At 38.4% G+C, this 21,229-nt stretch overlaps 1 protein-coding gene across 1 annotated transcript in view; it reads right to left on the bottom strand.

Moving 5' to 3' along the window:
- SMARCA1 (SWI/SNF related, matrix associated, actin dependent regulator of chromatin, subfamily a, member 1) overlaps window positions 1-20,703 on the bottom strand; it is a 33,616-nt gene extending 12,913 nt beyond the window's left edge. Inside the window, exons 1-19 of the mRNA XM_040572157.1 lie at window positions 20,545-20,703; window positions 17,537-17,623; window positions 14,045-14,211; window positions 13,008-13,108; window positions 12,783-12,883; window positions 11,736-11,915; window positions 10,162-10,317; window positions 9,792-9,923; window positions 8,990-9,058; window positions 8,148-8,257; window positions 7,197-7,423; window positions 6,518-6,639; window positions 5,976-6,128; window positions 4,677-4,809; window positions 3,559-3,707; window positions 2,742-2,861; window positions 1,425-1,535; window positions 1,103-1,216; window positions 274-396 (exon numbers count right to left, since the gene is read on the bottom strand). Coding sequence (XP_040428091.1) covers window positions 274-396; window positions 1,103-1,216; window positions 1,425-1,535; window positions 2,742-2,861; window positions 3,559-3,707; window positions 4,677-4,809; window positions 5,976-6,128; window positions 6,518-6,639; window positions 7,197-7,423; window positions 8,148-8,257; window positions 8,990-9,058; window positions 9,792-9,923; window positions 10,162-10,317; window positions 11,736-11,915; window positions 12,783-12,883; window positions 13,008-13,108; window positions 14,045-14,211; window positions 17,537-17,623; window positions 20,545-20,643 — 2,454 coding nt within the window. The 5' untranslated portion in view covers window positions 20,644-20,703. The remainder of the gene's footprint in view (window positions 1-273; window positions 397-1,102; window positions 1,217-1,424; window positions 1,536-2,741; window positions 2,862-3,558; window positions 3,708-4,676; window positions 4,810-5,975; window positions 6,129-6,517; window positions 6,640-7,196; window positions 7,424-8,147; window positions 8,258-8,989; window positions 9,059-9,791; window positions 9,924-10,161; window positions 10,318-11,735; window positions 11,916-12,782; window positions 12,884-13,007; window positions 13,109-14,044; window positions 14,212-17,536; window positions 17,624-20,544) is intronic.
- Window positions 20,704-21,229: the final 526 nt, after the last annotated feature.

Raw genomic sequence — 21,229 nt, 5'->3', positions numbered from 1 at the left:
ACATGCATTGCTGGGCAGTGGATTCACTATGCAAGTCTAGGCCTTGGAAACATTGCAGACATTCAAAGAACAGCAGCTGACTAAGACAAACTTACTCAAGGACAGGAAAGGGGTCTCAACCAAAAAACAAGCCAAAATCATTACATCTTGTGTGCTTACATCTCTATAACGTTGATGTAGCTTTCCTGTGCATACATACCACCATTAGTACTACACATTTACATTCCATACTAGTAAAAAATACACAGTGAAATACTTGACCTATTATTTTACCTGTGTTAGTAGCTTTTCTTTCTCTTCAGTTTCTTCAGGAGTCAGAGGCATAGAATCATCTATCTTCTTTTGTTCTTCTTTTTGTACCTGGGCTGCATTCGGGAGGTCAGGGTTCCTGGGTACCTAAGATCAGAGGTATCAGTAAGCAATAGTGCTGCAATGTTAAAGACACTTTTCCATGGACCTTGCTCTACAATCTAGAAGCACATGTTAAATTTCACAGGAATGACATAGCCCACACCTACTAAACATTTGTTGTCACAGAACAAAACAAAACAAAAAGCATCCCAACCCTGGGCTACTCTAAAGAAATGAAACCATAACAAAAATATCTTTAAAAAATTACCCAAATATTTTTATACAAAATTTATTGCAAAATTGAAAAACATTATCCTTCAAGATAAGATGATGGATTAAATACTGTCATTAAGTCACTAATATAAGGTCATCTTATATTAGTCAAAAATGGTTCTCACCTTAGATTATGTATTTTTTTTGAGGAAAAGTACACAAAGCATCAAAACCATCTTCATTTTTTACACTCAATTTTGTTGTTAGGAACCCTCCACAAGACACACAAAGCTACATAGATTTTTTTTTTAATGAAGGAAGAAATTATAGACAGCTTTTTCTGTTTCACAGTGGAACATAAGAAAGAGAACAGAGATTTTAAGCCATTTTCCTTCAATTTGGAACAAAATAAGACCAAAATGATATATTATTTCACGTAGACTCATTGATTGTATTTAGCTATTTTCAAGCTTGAAGCAAATCTGCAAAGAGGAATACAAATACATTTCACTTATTTGAAGGGAAAAAAAACCATTACCTTATATCCTATAGTCTTACGGTAATATAGAATTTCTTTTTCCAGAAGTTCAAATAATCGTGGTGGAAAAAATTGGAAATCCTGAATATTTGGCTGTTTTGGAGGTCGTGGAGCCTTCAAAAATACATGGGTATATTAACATAATGTAAGTTTGACTTCTGTGCATTTAAACTGCCATAAATCAGCAGTATTGACAGCGTATCACTTTACAAGTACATTAATTCTATTACCAGAATAGGGTGAGAGCAGGGGATGCAACATGGGAGAGCAGAAGAGCAAAAACAAAACATAAAAATAAAGACCATTGTTGCCAACATCTTACCTTTGGGACTTTTGGTTCACTAACACGTAGGGCTTCTCTGAAATAAGCATCAACTGCATAATTGGCTTTGCGCTCTCGTTTTGGAGGCTCTATCCATTCCATCATGCTCAGCTACACACAGAATTGAAGAACAATGCATTAAAGTAACTGTATACTTTTCTCAAGTCACAAAATAATGACTAGTGTGGCGCTGCCAAACAAGTATTTTTTCACGCTAAGTCTGGTGCTTGTGCTCAACAGTACAGACAATACATCAGAGCTCAGAAATAAGCCAGAAGTTATAGCTAATTATAACATGTATTTAAGCACATTAAAAATAATACACCACTAAAGGAAGACTGTTGTCTTGCAGTGGCATGACTAGACACCTTTACCGTAATCTACTGACTTCAGTCACTTGAGTGAGGTTATGCTTCCATCTGCTCAAATACCATTGAAGGTCTAGGGACTTGGGCTTTAAATTCTATTACCTATGATGATACAATGATACAAATTTATTGTGATATTCATAAGCCCTACAGAAGCTACAACATTGTTAAAAAAAAAACATTAGACAGGAGTGAATTCTCTTACAAAAGAACTTCAATTAAACTTAAAGCATATTTCAAGGCAGTGCTATATTAAAATCCTTACAAAAAGTCAGCTTATCAACATGAACAGTTCTTATTTACGTATATATTTATATATACACCCATTCTATTCTCATAAAATATTTAATTTTTCTAAGTGTTTCTTCAAAATTGGTAAGGAACCTGGATTAGAAGTGCATCCTGTAGTTAACATGTAAAGAGTTCATATAATTAATTCCAGATAAAACCTTAAGGAAATATTATGTCCCATATCTAATGTAAAGAGACAGAAGTAACATCGTGGGACCATGATTAATACTTCTTCATTTGGATGATCTTTCTACATTTAGCTAAGTAATTGCACAAAACTCTTCACATGGATGCTTGTGACTAAAACCTTCACTGCAGAAAAAATTCCACACACAAAATTCTAAACAGGACTGTTTTTTCTTTTGTTACATGGCAGTAAAACAATACCAGCTGCAGCAGTATAGTAGGATGCAGAGTAGTATTTTTGCTGCAGGAAGGATAAAATTTGAGCAATTTTATCAGATTTTCCCATTAAGAAAAACAGGGGGGGCCTGAAAGCTCGTTTAACACAAATTAACAATCCCAATGGTTGTGCAGAGCTAAGTGAATTCTTCAGGTCCTACTTCGCTACCATAACCTTTACAGCTATAACATTGCTAGCATAGCCTGTATGCTTACACCTCTAACGTCTCCAATACTTGTCTTTAAAAAAAATTACCTTCTGTTTTTCTCTATAATCTTCACCTTCGAAGTTGTATAAGCTCATCTCTGTGTCCATAGTGAAGTTTCTTAAAGAGCTTTCCCCCATTTTCTGCAATCGTTCATTCATTTCAGCTGTCTGAAATAAGAGACAACATTTTTAGGCTTACTCAAGCTGTTCTATGTTTTCTGCAAAAAAACAGCTTTCATCATTAAACGTATTTCATGTATTTTTCTGCTTTAAAATTTTACTTACATTTTTCTTATTAAGCAGGATTTGCCCACTGTGCTTTCCAATTTTGAACAAACTAAGGCCTCCCGTTATACTAAGTTTATTAATGCCGCGATGTAGCCCTACAACTATATAACTTTTAGATTTAAATGAAATTTGTGCCCAGCACTTTTTCCACAGCTTTTTTTTCCACATTTTTTTCCACAGCTACCAATTCCCTAATAAAATTCCATGAAGATTTTGTGCCTATTAGAATTGTTGGCATAAAATTTACATGTTTCTAAGAGTTCATGAAATAAACAATGCTTAAGATACAATGCACTTAGTTTGAACTAGTGAAAGTAATTACAACTCACTACTCCTTCCAGGCTTTCATAAGATTTGAAATATTTATGAATAGTAAAGTAATATGTGGGCAACTCACTACTCCTTCCAGGCTTTCATAAGGTTTGAAATATTTATGAATAGTAAAGTAATATGTGGGCATATAGAACAGATTTACATAATAATTAAAGCGTTCTTGTCTTCTTCTATAAAATGTATTTTGCATATCTATGTTTAATGTTTGACACATCACAAATTCTATACAAAACTGCTCTCTAACCTTCTTTTCACCTCTTTCTAAGATAGTGGTTATGTCTTCTTCTGTCAGCTCACTGTCCTTAGATGCAAAAACATGGGTAGCTCCGTGCCGGATCATCTGCAGCATTTCGTCTTTTGCCAGTTTGTTAGACTGTTGGTCTATGAGCCTTCCTAGAATCAGAAGAAATATGTTGAAAGTTGTAATACAAAACTTCCAGTATGAACACGCAAACAGTGGATTTTTTGAGTCCACCAGCAGAACAAGCAAGCAAAAAAGAACTATAGGAACAAATTACATTTCACTTGAACTGAAAATAAACAAACTGGGAACTTCAAGGTAAATACCAAAAATGACTATGGTACAAGACATAACAAAGAATTTGTTTCACATGAAGATAATCCAAATTTATATTTAAGATCTTATTCTTGCAAAGTCAGCTGGACTTAAGATAAAATCCTACTTCAAGATGAAAAGTGACAAAATATTATAATCATTAGAAGTATTGAAGATTTTTTAATGCTCACTTTACTGATCTCAATGCATTTCTGAATACTTTCATTTTCCCCAGAACTCTAATTTCTGTCCCAAAATTCCACCAATCCTGTCTCATCTTCATAGACCATCACAATTTTGACAATTATCCACTAAGTAGACCACTCTCAGAAAAAAAGAAAAAAAATAAAGTCATATGGCTCAGAACCTGCACAAACTTAGGCAGATAACTTCAGGTTTTGACAAACTATTCTTCCCAGAGCTTCTAAACAAAGCCACACAAAGCAGTTTTAATGTTCAGAAAATTCAGATGTAGTAAAAAGCTCTCCTACATAATTATCTTTCATGGAAGATATCTTTTTTCTCCTCTTTTTCACTGTCACAAGAACAAGTAATACCTACTTCAGCAGCACTTTCTTCATTTAGAGTCTTACTTTGAATCTAAGCCCACGTCACTCAGGATAACAACTCCTTCAAAAATTAAGCTGAACAACTGAATAACTTATACATTATAATTTGATTTAGTGTACTATTATTATACACAAGGCCTGTTTTCTCTCATACTGTATGCTTGTACAGTTATTTAACCCATAATTTAAAGGGACTGAACAATTCTGTCGCAGAAAAACATATAGAGCAGTTGATACCTTGTTGTATTACTATAGAGTCCAGTCTCAGTTTTATTTCAGCTCTTTCTACAATCCTCTCTTCAACAGTATTATCAGTGATTAGTCGGAACACCCGTACTGGTTTCTTTTGACCAATACGATGCGCACGATCCTAACAAACATAAATCAATGAGTGTTCAGCAGCAAATACAAGCAATATGCAGTTTGCTATATAAGCAGAAACATCAGACTGAAGCTAGCATAAATTCCTTGGCTCCTTCCTTACTCAACAGTATACAAGAGTTATCTACTTATATGTGGCTATTACACCTTTTAAGTCTGGGTCATTCTATTGCAATAAACACATCTACCTCATCATAAATGCAGAAAACTGAATGCCTGTCTGAACTGTACCTGGGAGGTGGAGATACAACTGCATATGCAGACAGACCTGCACTACATTCAGTTCACGTGGCAAAAGTATTGTCCTTTCACATCCCTAGCTTGATAGTATTAATTCCATGTGCAAAGTCATGTAGCAACAGCTTTAATAACAGAGCTGTCCCAAATTAGCTATATTAAAGCATCAGTATGCAGCTCACATCGTACAGGTCTAGTGCACAGCAAATGAAGTTAGGACAAACATACTTTATTTGTTTCTATCAAAACTTGTGCCTCTCCTCTCCAGAGAGCTTAAATAAAAATTTGTCCTCAGAAAAGAAAAAGAATAATCGTCCTTCAAACTGCTGGCACCAAAATTGAGTGTCCTTTAAAGAACAGTTGTTAAATCTTTTACTCTCCTGCATCATATTCAGTAGCTTCCTGAAAAACCTAAAGCTCACAAATCACCCTGGTCAGTTTCCAGGAATTTAGTCTACTATTGGTAATCAGTCTGCATCTCAAAAGAAGGCAGAGATATTCACAGTAAATACTTGATTCATTTCAGAACATTAGAAAACAGAACCAATAACCCCCCAAACATGCAAGAAGGCTCATGAGATTTTTTAATTCCAGAATTATAGACATTGATTTTAGAAATTAACTAGCAGTCAGAGAATATAAGGGTTTCTTTTCATAGTTTTGACCTTATTTGCTGGTACATTTATGCAGAAACAAGGTGGCTTGCAAAAGCATAAGCCTTCCAAAAGGGCTGAATATAATGCTGCATGCTTTTAATTCTCTACTATTTTGGAAATAGCCAAAGAATTATTCCTTATTTGACTCCTTAGTTTGTTGGTAATGAAGACAAAAACCAACAAAAATGCAGGTTCTGGAAATACTTATACAAAATTGAACAATCATAACTAATTACCACCATGTATTAGAAAATTAACTCACCATGGCTTGCAGATCTACTTGAGGGTTCCAATCTGAGTCATAGAGAATCACCACATCAGCAGTTGCCAAATTAATTCCTAGACCTCCAGCTCTGGTACTCAGCATGAAAATGAATTTACTGCTGTTGGGAGCATTAAATGTGTCTATTGCTTCCTAAAAGACAAGCGTCATTAATACATCAGAGCTGTTTCCAATATGTTAATTGCATTTCAGTGAAACTTCTTGGAAATTTAATTTTCAGAGCAAAAAATCTTTAACAGAGAATGTGGATATTTTCACTTGTGCAAACCTACTCCGAGTTAACAAATTATGAAGTTGTTCACTTAGTTGAGGAACACATGAAATCTACTTTACTATGAACTTATGGTTAGAAAAAGTATACAAACTCAGCTGCCTTTTTAAATTGTAACATTTTTTGTTTTTAACGCATTATTTCTTTTAAGGAATGATAACATATTTTAAGGAATTATAATCATCTGTAAATAACAGCTTCTTAATTTAATACTTAAAACAGACATTTCTTATTTACACATCTTTCCTACCTCTCTTTCTTCGTGTGGTGTCTGTCCATCAAGTCGGCAGTACTCATATCCACGCCACATACAATAGTCTTCCAAGATATCCAATAAACGAGTCATCTGGCTAAAAAGTAGAACTCTGGAACCTGACAGAACAACACAGAAGGTTTTGTTGTTGATTTTACATTTTTACATTACTCTCAGTATAGAGCTTACTATTGAACATCAGTAAGAACTCACGTGCAATATTCTGTACTATGCTAACTTAAGTCTTTCTTTTGAAGTTACTTTTCTGGTATTGATTTAACTTCTCCTCAAGGCCCATTGTTTGGTAATTTATACATAAGAACTATGCAGCTGAAGAAACAGAACAGAACATGTGAAAACATGCTAAGATAAGTAGCTGACAACTGGTGTACACAAACTAATACTCTCATCAGAAATGCTCTTCAATACAGCAGGTAGAGACTTTTTCCTTCCCTTCTACTGCATCGTATCACTAGTCTTCCTCACCATTCCCATAAGACTAAGACCTCCTTCCCTCCATGTGTTAATATCTACTGAAAATAGAATTTCAACAAAAACCTCATTGAAAGTAATGAATGCTCTCACCGGAGAAGAGACAAGAATGAATCATGCAAGTTTTACAATGCAATTTTACTTATGATGACTATTCAGAGCGTTGTTTATAAGCACTACTCACCTTGCTCTCTGAGTTTTGCTAGCAGTTTATCCAGAACTAACATTTTACCACTGTTAGTGATGAGATGTGTGTCAGTGGTGTAAGGAGGGCCAGGCTCGGCACCATCAAATAGGTAAGGATGATTACAGCACTTCCGCAACTGCATCAGAATATTCAGCAGACGCATCTTATCCATTTTCCCAGCTGAATTTAGGATATCAATATCTTTCATCAAGATCCTTGTATACCTGAAGTTTTACAGGCAATTTTGAATAACTGTTTTCATTTTATACTTAAAACATAAATGAAACCCTGCAAATCCTGATTACTAATTACTGGAAGTGGGAGTCGGTTTTGTTCATATAATAAAATGGTTCATTATTTATAAAACTTGGAGAAAATATCTGACTGATAAGGATTTATAAATCCATACCTAACATAAAAGGCAACTTGTCATTGAGTGATAGTGATCTGTCATTTACTATGTTTTCTTACCATTTTCTTTTTTTTTCTTTTTAGGACTATGAAGTCAATTAAGATATCACTGATTCTACTGAAGCCACTACATTGACCTGAGATCTGCATAAAGAAATAGACTGAATTAAAAAAAAAAAAAACGCGCACTTCTTTCCTCACTTTTATTCTCGGTATGTGGCTCCTGAGGCCACATTAATTTCAACCTTGAGACTTTTACTGGCACGTATATATTTGGATCAAAAAATGAAACTTATTAGGCATACATTCTTTCAAATAAACTTGAGAGGAAAAGAAGATTCTGCTTTATTCCTTCCATTCCTTTTTATTACAGTTCCTGAGCTCTTTGCAACTCGTGCACCCTTAAAATGCCCCAAAAACAGCGATAAATAGGCTTCTCCATTTGACTGTTTTAATATGCAACTGCAAAAAAATCAGTATGAAGAGCTGTACTGTTCTTCATCAGAAAAGAATCTTACTTTAATGTGAATAACTCACCATTCCCTCTGCATTTTGCTGAGTCCAAGATAAATTTTTACTTCCTTCTTTGGAGGCAAACTCTTTTCTACTTCTGCTTTTATGCGACGTAATAAGAATGGCTTTAAAACCTACAAAAATTGAGTTTTTTCAAATATACATTTATTTAAAACTGATTGCCTCAAATAAAAGAATAGATTATTTTTTGTGACATTTATCCAAAACTAACCAATACCTACTGCTGTCATGGTGACTCCCTCAGAACAATTGTGCCACAGTCTGAAAAATTAAGTTGTCCACTACTAAGCTGCCAAGTTCACACTTGAAGTGTGTAACATTACATTAAAATTGTCATACTCATCCCAGTTGCTGTACTGTGCACGGACCAAACCCATGAGCTCATAAAATCTATTTCCCTCTACAGTCTGTTTTATTACCACTAGAAGCGTATACAAAATACACCACTTCAAAGATAAGCAATATACACTGGACTTCCTTATGATTTATTTTATTACCCTATTATCTTGTGCACAGCAAAACAAAGATAAAGACGTGCCTTTTCAGGCTAGCCTGAAAGATGTATCAAGATAACATTCAGGATAATAAATAGTTTTCAAAAGGTCTCAAAATTCTCTTTGTATTTTATGTGCAGACTGTCTGCTTCAAACAGTAACATTACAGAAAGTAGTGACTAAAAAAAATAAGTTATGGTATTTCATTCATAAAAATTCAGGTGGCCATTTCTGTAAGTCAGTCCACGTTCATCTCTTCAACTTGGACTTAGATAAATATGTAAATACTCAGTTTTTCTTTGTTACTGTGTATGCTAATGACAACACTTGATTAAGGCTTTAATTACTTACAGCATGAAGTCTTTCTACAAGCTTCTGATCACCAAGACAATTTTTAGTATCAAACCATGAGTCAAAATCCTGTGGGAAGAAACAGCACAAGTATGAACAGTTTATCATTTGCCTTTTTAACAGACATACTGACTTTTTTGCTCCAAGAGCAACATAAATCTTGAGAAAAATGACTTCTGTGAGTGAAGGAAAATCAGGCCAAAATTCTGTGCCAGCTACCCAGCACATTATAACATTTAAGTCATCCAAACAACTCCACTAACAAAATATTATTACTATTCTCCACTTCCAACGTTATCTATGCTCACCAGAGGAATATTCAAGCTCTTATCCTTACTGCTTGTTTAATGATGGGCAAGAGTAAGAGAGAAAACAAAACCTTAAGAAGTAAATGTGATAGAAAACATGACAGCAAAAAAACACAGAAGTAATGCATGCATACAAGGGAGCACTAACAGTAAAAGAAGAGAAAGATGACTCAAATTCTAAATGAAAAAAGGCTTATGCCTATTTGGATGCTCCATATTCTTCCCTCTAAACTGCCTTCCCAAATTTTGCTTCACTTTGCATAATTCTAGAACTACGCAAAGTATTAGGTTTGTTATCACTAGCACTGCACTAACACAATGTATTGTTTTAACTATATAGTGCAAAAAACAGTCTATATCTCGGCAAGCCACAGAGCTTCAACTGAAGCCAGGTCTTTCACATCTTACGTCTCTTACTAGGCTGGTCATTCTCTCCTGCAGAAACCAGCCTAAGAATGAAAATAACAAAATTTTACTTCCAAACCTCTACTTACATCTGCAGAATTAAAGACATCAGGTAAAAGGAAATTGAGCAATGCCCACAGCTCATGGAGGTTATTCTGTAAAGGTGTTCCAGTAAGCAGCAATCGGTTTGTTGTCTTGAACTCACGGACAATCTCTGACAGCTAGGAATACAAAAAATAGTTATCATCACATATTTGAGTATAATCAATTTTCATCTGTTTCTGAAACCTGAAACCATATGAACTGAATTTATAGACAGTGAGCTACGAGAAAGTCATATTCACAGCCTAACAGCTTACTGCTTATATTTAATACACCACACTTAACATTTGAAGTTTACTAAAATCAGGTGGAAACTTGTGTCAAAATATCTTAAGGATCAAATAATTTTAATTTTACCTTAGACTTCTCATTCTTTATTCTGTGGGCTTCATCAATTACCAGGTACCTCCAGTTAAATTTTTTGAAGACTGACTTCTCTTTAATTACCATTTCATATGATGTAACACAAACATCCCATTCACCAGGCATCATAACATCACGGATAAAGGCAGCCTACAGCAGAGCAATTGAATTAATAACATTTATAAATATATACAATATATTTGAAATTCAGTAAAACCTACCTCTGCCAACATTAACGAAGTACTAAGTTAGCACACAAAGGAAGTCTGAAAAATCTTTTGCATAACCAAAAATTACTGTAACAAAAGCTTTCAATCCTTTGCACTTTAGGCACAGACACCAAAAAAAAAAACAAATTCTTCTATTTGAAGTTCAATATTTACTCTCCAGTATTTTTTTCTGTAATCTAAACACAGTAAAAACTACCAATAATGAAAAAAACATCTAGACTATCCAGCCCAAAGACACACAATCCACAGCAAAGTGTTTTGAAACAGCCCACCTAGCCCACTCCTACCTCCTCTCTTTCCTAAAAATCTGTCTCCTCTGTCCCATTTATTGATAGGTATACAATATCCTTCATATGAAAAAGTCACAACATGCTGCTCTCCAATAACGTTTTTAGCAGGATGCATAGATGACCCTAACTAAAAGGACTGATGCAAAGGGTGTTGCCTCGAAGAAACACCTAATAAGGGAGTTCTCTATAGCACTCTGCACTGACTTGCTATTGCAACTATAAGCTCAGAGAGAGACTGTCTCTATGGTGGCTAAAGTAAAAAAAAAATAAAATAGGAAATGAGAAGTTTTGACAATACCAACGTAAGACTCTGAAAGCATGGAAAGTATAAAGTGAAGGTACATGCTTCCCTTCACCACAATATTAATTTCATCCCATATTGTGGTACAAGTATTATCAGATTCCAAATTAAAGCAATCTGGAAGCGAGTGTTCTTGTCAAATCTGACACTGCAGCACTGGAAGAAACTGTTGAAGTCATTGGCATGCCCAGCAGTTCCTCTCAGAAACAGGCAACCATGCAATCTGTATGAGGGTACCACAGAATTCACAGGAACCTCCAGGTCATTCCCCCCCTTAAGTAACAAACCACCCTATATCTAACTCAAAGCCTTCACTATGAAAGATGAAAACTCTGTGATAGAATCCTAGTTAAAAGGCAAAGCATGGACATTACATGTAAGTACAGTCAACTAAAAAAAAGTGAAGAAAGAGGCAACAAGGTAAGGACAATAAAGAAAAATTAATAAATGCTGTGACAATGCAAATACAGAAGAAATAAAAAAATAGGTGCAAAAATCAAAGAGGAAGACAACAGAACAGGTGAGTAACAGACAGCTGCACCTTGATTCCAATCTATTATTTCACTTACTGATTTGCATTTTGTCCTCATAGTTACAAGTCTAACATTTTGCATTTTCAATGCTAATATAGTTAAAGATCACTGGAAAAAAACTGTAATTAAGGAAGTGGCTTACTGAGAGTTCCATGTCCCCAAATGCTACTTTCTGACAAATAACATATACTTCATTTCAATCTACAACACTTACTCTGGCATCTTTGTCTCCAATAAGGCAAACAGCACGTAACGATGGTACCCAGCGTTTAAATTCATTCATCCAATTGTGCAAAGTTGATTTTGGAACCAGGACCATGTGTGGCCCAGGAATGTTTCGGTAATGCTTCAGATAGCCTAATAATGCTATTGTTTGCAGAGTCTTACCAAGACCCTACACGGACAAAGAGGGGGAAAAGAAACTTTCTAAAACAAACTGCCATACAGAAATAGTTTCAAACAATTTTCTTAGTGTATCATTCTGCCACTAGAGCAGTATACAGCAAAATACACACAACAAGAGTTTGCAACACAGTATCTTTCATTATATTACAGTTCCAGATGTGAAAATCTACCTGTTGTAAAATGATCCATACTACTGCATATACAGTCACTACTATAGGTAGTTTAATGTTTGAATTTTGCTCAGAATAACTGCTACTACTGAATGTTAATATCCATGTTATATACATATCTTGTTTAACTATTCAAAATTACTTTATTTTTACCAAATAATTTATAAAATACTTTTAAGATGTATTAAATTGAACTCCAGATGCAAAGAAAAGACATTATGATATTTATCAAAAGCATCAAAATCTTGGACATCAATCTTGCACGCATTCACCCTTCTCGGCAGTGCTGAAGAAAGACATTTGCGCACACCTCTGTTACATTTGAGCATTAACCACATATACAAAAAAAGAAATTGCAATTATACATTTCCATGTATTTGAAATATACACGGACTCTAAGTTACCATTGACACAACTGGGGCAGTAATTACTTGAATAATTCTACCTTTTCATCTACTTTTTACTATTAAGAGATTAATTTAATGCACAAATGCCATAATTTACATTCACTCTTAAGTACTTGGGTAACTGAAGGATATACAAATCAGAATCATTTAAGTTGAAGACCTCTCAGATCTAGTCCAACCTTTAGCCTAGCTTTGCCAAGTCCACCATTAAACCATGTCACTAAAATGAGTGTCAGAAAACGATGCTTAAGTTACACAAAAAAAAAGATTGCTGCTTACCATTTCATCTGCCAGAATGCCATTAACACCATTTTCATACAGTGAGATCATCCAGTTCAAACCTCTAACCTGATAATCTCTTAGTGTTCCTCCTTTCACATCTGTAAATGTAAGATTCCTCTAAGTAGAAAAATACAAATTCTGAGTATAAAATTTTAATTGTGTTCTGCTCATCAGCTTTTAACTACATCAAAGCAATCAGCAAGCCATCAGTAGAACACTTACACGAAGGAGACTCCTCAAATCGGATGCACACATTAGATGTTTTCCGACTTTCTGACAATAGTTCTTCATCTTCTTCTTGTTCTGTGCGCCTGTGACGATAGCTGAAGAACACAAGTTGTGTGTACATGAAAATTTCAAACTTTTAAAACTAAGTAAGAACTTACAAGAAAACCAAGTAATTTACCTACAATGTGCCTGTATGTTCTAGCACCCTGACCTTTGACTAAAGTCACATCCTATTAATTCACTGTTCCTCCTGGCTCATTCCAGCTTTAACTGAAAGGCTGATGTGAATCTCTCTCCTCCCTAGTCATAGCCATACTCTAACAAGTACCACGAGTTCTCTGAGGCACTTTTTAATGAGCAACATGGAAATACAACACCCTTGGCCTTAGAATCAACTACCTGGTAAGTATACCATTCAGAAGATTCACACATTTGATCCCCAAAATATTTTTTTAACGATTGATAAGACAGAAAACATCACTTGGTTAACATTCCAGAAATTTGGTGTTAGCTATGACAAAACTCCTCACAAACACTACTTGCAGGGTGTGTCTGGATTAGTGACTAATGTAGAAGGACTTGTGCAGTGAGGCAATTCATGCTGAGGATCCAACATCCACATTACTTGCATGTTTTGTTATTTTAACTTGATTTAATTCCACTCTGGTCCCACTGACATGTCCACTAGCAGCTGGAGCATACCAGGTGCATTTCTGGAGCGCATCTTCTGGTTTACTGTCATGCAAAATAAATTCAATTCATGCCATCCAAAACCACTCCACAATATAGACCAGAATACGGTAAACGGCAATAAACAAGGATTTTATTTTAGAAGTGCCCTCTTGATCCAAGCTCATACTAACCTATATGAACCAGTATACGTTATCAACCCATTTTTAATGGAATTATGATACACCATTAATAGGAAAAGTTCTGGACTCAAAGCACAATCTCTATGCTATTAAATATGTGTATTAAAGTGAATAATTAGCTTGAAACTATAGCAAGTCAGAAATAAGAATAAGACATACTCCCCAGCTGAAATCAAACACTGCTTTTCATCTTTCTTTATCCGTGGCCGTCCCAGCTTGACTTTCAAAGGAGAGGTTGGTGATTTTTGTGCCGCAGGCTGGATAAAATGTGCAAAGAGTTCTGTCTGCTTCAGGAGGAACTCAAATCTTTTTGCTCTATCCGCTTTCTGGTTTCCGAAGTGGGAAGAAATATGAAAAAAAGAAAAATCAATGATTTAATTTAAAAATGTATTTTTATTAAGAAACAGAATTGAGACACTCATGAAGGCAACTTATACAAGCAAAGACCGATAAGACCACCTGCTTACTCTTAGCCAATTAAGAAGGCTACAAGCATCATGAAATAGCTCTTGAGCTGCTTCAGATTTCAGCTTAGCATGAATTGCTTTAGAGCACCCCGATGTGACTTCTGGTAGTTCAAAAGACCCTTCATGAAAACCAGAGCAATCTGGAAGACAATCAAGAGCTGATACCCTCCTCCCAGCAACTCATCCCCATTCAAAACCCCAAAATTAGCGAAAACAACTCAAAAAGAGTTTACTCATGTATTCCTTAAGCCTGCAGAGCACACGAGTAATCGTGAGGGCATGTTTTAAAGGATTCTGCACAGAAGATATTTAAAAAGTACAGTTCTGACTTGCGGTAGAAGAGGAAATCCGAGCCTTGCTCACGTCAGTGACAAAACTTCCATCGACTTCAAGGTTATCAGGACTACATCCAAGACAACATTGTGGTAGCTCTGCTTTTGGAAGTATGACTAAAGTAACAGGGATGCACAAGCTCAACACTGCTTGCACTGAAGTTCGTGACTTTTGCTGTAAGATTTCAAAAGGATCTGGTTGGTGCTTGCCTGAACATGAGCCAGCAGTGTGCCCAGGTGGCCAAGAAGGCCAACAGCACCCTGCTTTGTATCAGGAATAGTGCAGCCAGCAGGACCAGGCAGGTGATCATCCCCTCATACTCTGCTCCGGTGAGGCCGCACCTCGAGTGCTGGGCTCAGCTTTGGGCCCCTCACTACAAGGACATCGAGGCCCTGAAGCTTGTCCAGAGAAGGGCTATGAAGCTGGTGAAGAGCCTGGAACACAAGTCCTGTGATGAACAGCTGAGGGGATTAGGGATGTTTAGTCTGGAGAAGAGGAGGCTGAGGGCAGACCTCATTGCTCTCTACAACTCCCTGAAAGGAGGTGTGGGGAGCTGGGGCTCAGCCTCTTCTCGCAGATAACTGTGATAGGACTAGAGGGAATGGCCTCAAGTTGCACCAGGGGAGGTTCAGGTTGGAAATTAGGAGACATTTCTCCTCAGAAAGAGTGGTCAGGTGTTGGAATAGGTTGCACAGGGAGTTGGTGGCATCAGTATCCCTGAGAGTGTTCAAGAAAAGGTTAAGGACATGGTTTAGCGGGTGACAGTGGTAGCAGGGGAATGGCTGGACCAGATGATCTGGAAGGTCTCTTCCAACCTTAGTGATTCTTTATTACTTATTACATTTGTGACAAGGCATATGCACACATCTATATCAACATACTAAAACACGTCATCCTCTCTATATAAAAAACTTGATTTTCAAAGAAAAATAGGGTAAAAGGCAAATGCTACCAGATAGCAATTATGTTCTATCAGTCTTTCTATGCCATTTCTAAGCATCATGTAACACTCTACCATTTAACGCAATTTTCATGTGATCTCATTTATCTATCTTGCCGTAAGCTAGAGAAGTGAAACTAGTTTTGTACCATAACCTTTTTAGAAAAGTGTGAGCAAAGCTTTTCTGTGGGTAATTCTGTGGGTAATTTACAAGTGTAAGCGCTCTAACAGCTGTAACACCAATCAAAGAAAAAGGCATTAAAAATGAATGTGCATGCAATGCAACATCTTGCCACATGAGGGCAATGTATTTACAATGCATTTATTTTAAAAGTGGATGACTTATGACCAAATAAACATTATCCAGCTCATTCTCAAACAAGTTTGTGTCTTATGTCTAGAAAAAATAGTTATTAATTCAGGTAGTTACCAATTTGTGATAGTCATACTCTTCCCTGGACCCCACAAATTCTGCTGGAATTCTTAAGCATGCATTTAATGCTAGATCTTTTAACATAGATGCAGCAGGACACCGATTCCCAGCTTTATCCAAGAACTTCATACATGTGTCACTCAAGAACAACGCTTGCAGTGTCCACCTGGTTTCTTCCTCTATGTAATACAGGAGAGATCTTCTCTCTTCTCCAGCACCATAAGCTCCCTAAATTTTGGACATGGATAGATCCTCTTTTGCATTGTTATGAATCATTATGAGGAATGTCAATATTTAAACCCTTTGTATTTTTATATGACAAGAAACTGGCAGCTTCAGTACTTCTTTTATTTAGAGAACAACTTACAGAAGCCTCTGACATGACTTGTGAGGTCAAAGAACTATCAGATATTCAAAACCAAAACAGTGGTGTCAAGCGTAAAATGCAGTTGACTGGAAACTCCTTACCACAGGAGGGTCTCAATATTAAATCTACCTAAGAAAAAAAGAAAGTGATCAAATCCATGGTGGGGAAAAAAAACACTGGCACCTACTGAGTACAAAAAACACAACCTCCAACTCCAGAAATCAACACAGACAAAAATACTTGTGAGAACTATCACAGAGATAAAGACAGGGAGATCACTCACCAATTACCATCACATGTAAAATAAACTCAGCATAAGGAAGAATAATACAGTTTACTGACAATTGATAACAGACTAGAGCAGTGAAAACAAAAAGCAGCCTAAAAACATCTTCCCTCCTTCCACCCTCTTCTAATTCCTCTCCCAGGCAGCACAGAGAAAGGAGGATTGTAGTCAGACCCCGACACTTCTCTCCACTTCTCCACATGGGGTCCTTCCCAAAGGATGCCATCCTTCACAAACTGATCCTCTGTGGGCTGCCCACCGGCAGCAGCTCTTCAGGAACGCCTCCATATGGATCTGTACCACAGGGCCCCCTGCTGCAGCATGGAGATCTGCTCTGCCGTGGGACCCATGGGCTGCAAGGGGACAACCTGCTCCACCATGGGCTGCAGGTGAACCTCTGCTCCAACACCTGGAGCACCTCCTGCCCTCCTCCTTGGCATCCGCAGGGCTGGTTCTCTCACACTGTCTCACCCCTCTCTCCCAGCTGCTGTTGTACAGCTGTTTCCCTCCCCCCCCCCCCCTTCTTAAACCTGCTCTCAGAGGCACCACTGGCATCACCCATGGTCTCAGCTCTGGCCAGCAGCAGGTGCTTTTTGGAGCCAGCTCTTCTCTAAGAGGGGGCAGCTTCTGGACTCCTCCCAAACGCCATCCCTGCAACACCCCTGCTACCAAAACGTTACCCCATAAGCCCAACACATCCACTTGTTTTCCTTTTCTGACACACCCTGCCTACAGTAATTTTTCATTAGGTCAATAAAGTTGCAAGTAATTCAAGCAAAAAAGTGTCAGAAAAGCTGCAGTATGCTTTGTTGTGAAAACACTTACCATCTTCTCTTCATATTCTGGATCAATTTCTTTTTCAGGCCTAGCCGCCTTTGGAGGAGGTTTGAGTTGAAATGGAGGATCATTTTTCTGAAATTCAAATTGTAAACACTCATAAATATCAGTATCTTTATTTAAGAAAGCAGAAATCATTACCTTTTAAAAATCTGATACTTCAACAGGGAGTGACTGCATTAGTCACACTACTTCACCAAAAAGAGAACCAGTTATCTATGATGTAACTGAAGAATGACCAGATAAAAATTTAAATAGAAGGTGAGTCTCATTCTCATGTTTATTTCTGGAAATAGGATCCAAGGTGGAAGAAATGAAGGAAAGTACAAAAAAGGACCAAGCTTCCTTTTTCATAGAGAAGTTATTCTCAGCTGAAAAACCTCAAAGCATGTTTCTACAAATTCAACTACTACTTGTTTTACAAAAAAAGAAAAGCTAGCTAGCAAAAGTCATAATGCTGGAGAATATCATTTCTATAAAAAGTATCATAGGAAAAAATGTTTTGTGCAGTTGCTTTCCCCACCACCACCACCTAATTCAGTTTTGAAGTATGCCTTTTTACACATCTTCAAGTAAAAATTATTAAATACTTCCATTTTTGAGATGCACTAAAAGATAAAAAGTGTTTTTGAAACATATTTAACAATCTGAAAGGAACAGGCCAAGTGCATGCCTGCATAAAAGCAGGGTCAGAGGTTGGCAAGTGCCTTAAGCATCAGCCCACTATAAACACAACAAAATGAAATAACCTAAACTGTACAGGGTCAGGTAGCAAAAACAGACCAAAACGGTACTAAACACATAAAGCTTGTAAAGCAGCGTTCTACTTCAATTCCAGAACCGTTACTGATAAATATATATGCCAACTTACTCTTTAACATAAGGCAGAAGGATACAAATAGGAGGGATGTTTTCTAAAGCTCTAAAATACCTTTTAAGTTTTGGCCCGAAGACGTAAGTCTTAGCAAAGATGAACAGCACTAAGTGCATAACGAAGCTGTTTGACGATTCAATGATTTTCTAAAAGCCCCAGTTCACTTTTACAAGACCAAATGATTATGTCAAAAGCAGGCAGCATCCAAGACTTCCTATGGAAAGTCACTCACAACTTCTTCAATCATATAGGTAACTAAATGCAACAGCCATGTCTCCGGGACAAAGTAGAACAGTTCTGTGTGCTACAAATCCCTTCTGGCTGCAACGAGTTGCTCAAGTAACTTATCAACTAAGTTATCTTGCTAAGTCTCCAGGGCAGATGGCTCTAACAGGGGTTCTGCTGTTACATTTCCCCAGAAGAAAACTTCATGGTGCCACACTGAACACACTTGATTTGTGTATTTGTTTAACTCAAGAAATGTGTTATTCACAAGTAAACAAACTGACATTAAAAGTTACTGCAGCTACAAGGCTTCAGGTCCTACACCTTGACTCTCAGTAGGAAACACATTTCTGTCCCTGCTCCCCTCACTGCAGTGGAGCTGTGGAACACTGATGACCCCAAAATATTAGGGAAAAAAAACACAAATAGAAGGAGACTACCAAAAACTGATGAAAAGACAACATAAGACACATGCACCCTTTCTCTTCTGAGTGTTTACAAGGGAAAAGCAAGTTGTACTTTAATTAAAATGCTATTCTTCATTCAAAAGTTACTCTGTGCTGGTGGAGCTGGACACGTAGTAGGAACGCGCATCATCTCTGAACTTGCTTCTGGGTAATATTCTGAGTTATTAAAATCTAGACCTTGCCAATTATTAAATTCTGATATTAATAATACCACCTCTTTTACTACCAACAATATCACGTACCTAACATAACCCAGAATCACAAAATATTTCATCAAGTTTATGGGAGTTTTACCCTAAAAACTGCAGAACGCATCTTCGTCGCTTAAAGGGCCGATTTAACAGGAAATAGGAAGACCAGAAGAATCCTCGCTGCAAACAATTAAAGCAGCAAAAGAGGACTTTTGCTTTTAACTCACTTTGTTCATGGAGCTGGCTGGTAACAGCCTGCTTCTACTGCAGAAAAGTCTTCCATGACAGATGAAACCCTAGATAGAAGCCCCCTGAGAAATGGTGCCATTTAAATCCCCACGATAAACAGGACTGTGCAACAGCTTCCAAAATAACAGACCTCGGCTGCTTCAAGGATCCAAAATACTTCACCTTGAGACCTCTGCCAACCAGCCTAAGCGGAGTTACCAGCTCCCAGCAGAGATGTAAAGCAGTGAAAGGGGCAAGGAGCTCAACAGGCTGATATTAACATTGCTATCATGCAGGTTCCTAACTGTGTAGTACCCAGCGGACCCGTGGCCCAGCTGAAGTGAAATTCCATGGTCTAAGAACTCAAAGAGCACTCACCAACACTTTCCCTTAAGAAACATGATGATCAGCATAGCACAGCAGCACAACGTTGGTAATATTCTAAACCACTAACTGCTTTCAAATGATTTATAGAGAGTCTCTAAACATTTAATACTTTTTTTGCATCAGTTAAGATAAAATCTTGCAGAATAAGCTGCAGGCTAGAAAAGAAACCCTTAAACTTTTTCCTCCCCTTAACACTGCTACAGCATATTTCATAGCCCTTCCTGCACCAAGGTAACGAAATACAGGATTTGGCATCCTTTTGGGACAGAAGGTGACTTCCACTAGCTGGAATTTCGGCCCTGACCCCGTAACACCAGCACTTCCCGCAGGTTTCTGCGGCAGGCGGGGCACACGACCACTGCCCATAAGGCAGTGCCCGCAGCATCCATCCCTCGGGCCGAGCCCCGCTCCGCTTCCAAGGACACCCGACCACGACCCCCGGCACCTCACCGGGGGTCCTGCCGCGACCCTTCCCCAAAAAAATAAAAATAAAACGGGACCGGCAGGAGGCCGGCGGCCGCCCTCGCCCTGCCGAGGGGCGCAGCCCGAGGAGCGGCGCCGAGGGGAGCGGCCCGGCCGCCGCCCCACACCCGCCCGGGGCTGCCCCCGACCCCGCAGCGGTACCTCCTCGGAGCCGGGCTCCTGCGCAGCGGAGGTGGAGGGCACCTCGCCGTCCGGGCGGGTGGCCGTAGGAACTCCTGGGCTACCGGGGCCGGGATCCATTTTGTGCGCGGCCCCTCCGCCCCCAAAACGCGGCGGCTCCGCCCCGCGCAGGCCTCGCGAGGCTTCCGTGAGAGGGGCCGGGGTCTGCTGGGGGTCCCCGGGCCTGGATGGGGGTCCGCGGGCTGGGCACGGCGGGCGTCCCCCGTGCAGGTCTCGGTGCTTCTGCCTGAGGCTCTTCCTCGGTGCTGGAGCCCTGTGGAGGCGGCAGGGGTGTGATAAAGGATGGCCCAGGCCGTGCCCCAGGAGGAGAGCCGCCTCTTCATGCCTTCAGGGTTAATGCGTGTCCTAAAGCGCGGGCCCTATAGCAGGTGTAGCTTGTAGGGAGAACAAAGATTTATGTTTCCTGAAGGCCTGCCTCATTCAGCAGTGTGTGTGTCTGATGGTGGAAATGGCACTAATGGAGCAGCTCCGGACGGCTCCTCACGCAGTGTGTCCGGATTGCCAGCTGCTGAGCTGCAATTTTGTTCGTGCTGCTGAAGGAAACCCAAAACAGCCCTTGGGACGCCACACAGGAAAAGATGGGAGCTTCAAATCGGGTGTTTTACCCAATGACTACTCACAAAGGCAATACTGCAAGCTTTTTGTC

The sequence above is a fragment of the Cygnus olor genome, chromosome 13 (assembly GCF_009769625.2).
Source record: "Cygnus olor isolate bCygOlo1 chromosome 13, bCygOlo1.pri.v2, whole genome shotgun sequence".
Lineage (NCBI taxonomy): Eukaryota > Metazoa > Chordata > Aves > Anseriformes > Anatidae > Cygnus > Cygnus olor.
This window is presented reverse-complemented; position numbering and strand designations above follow the sequence as displayed.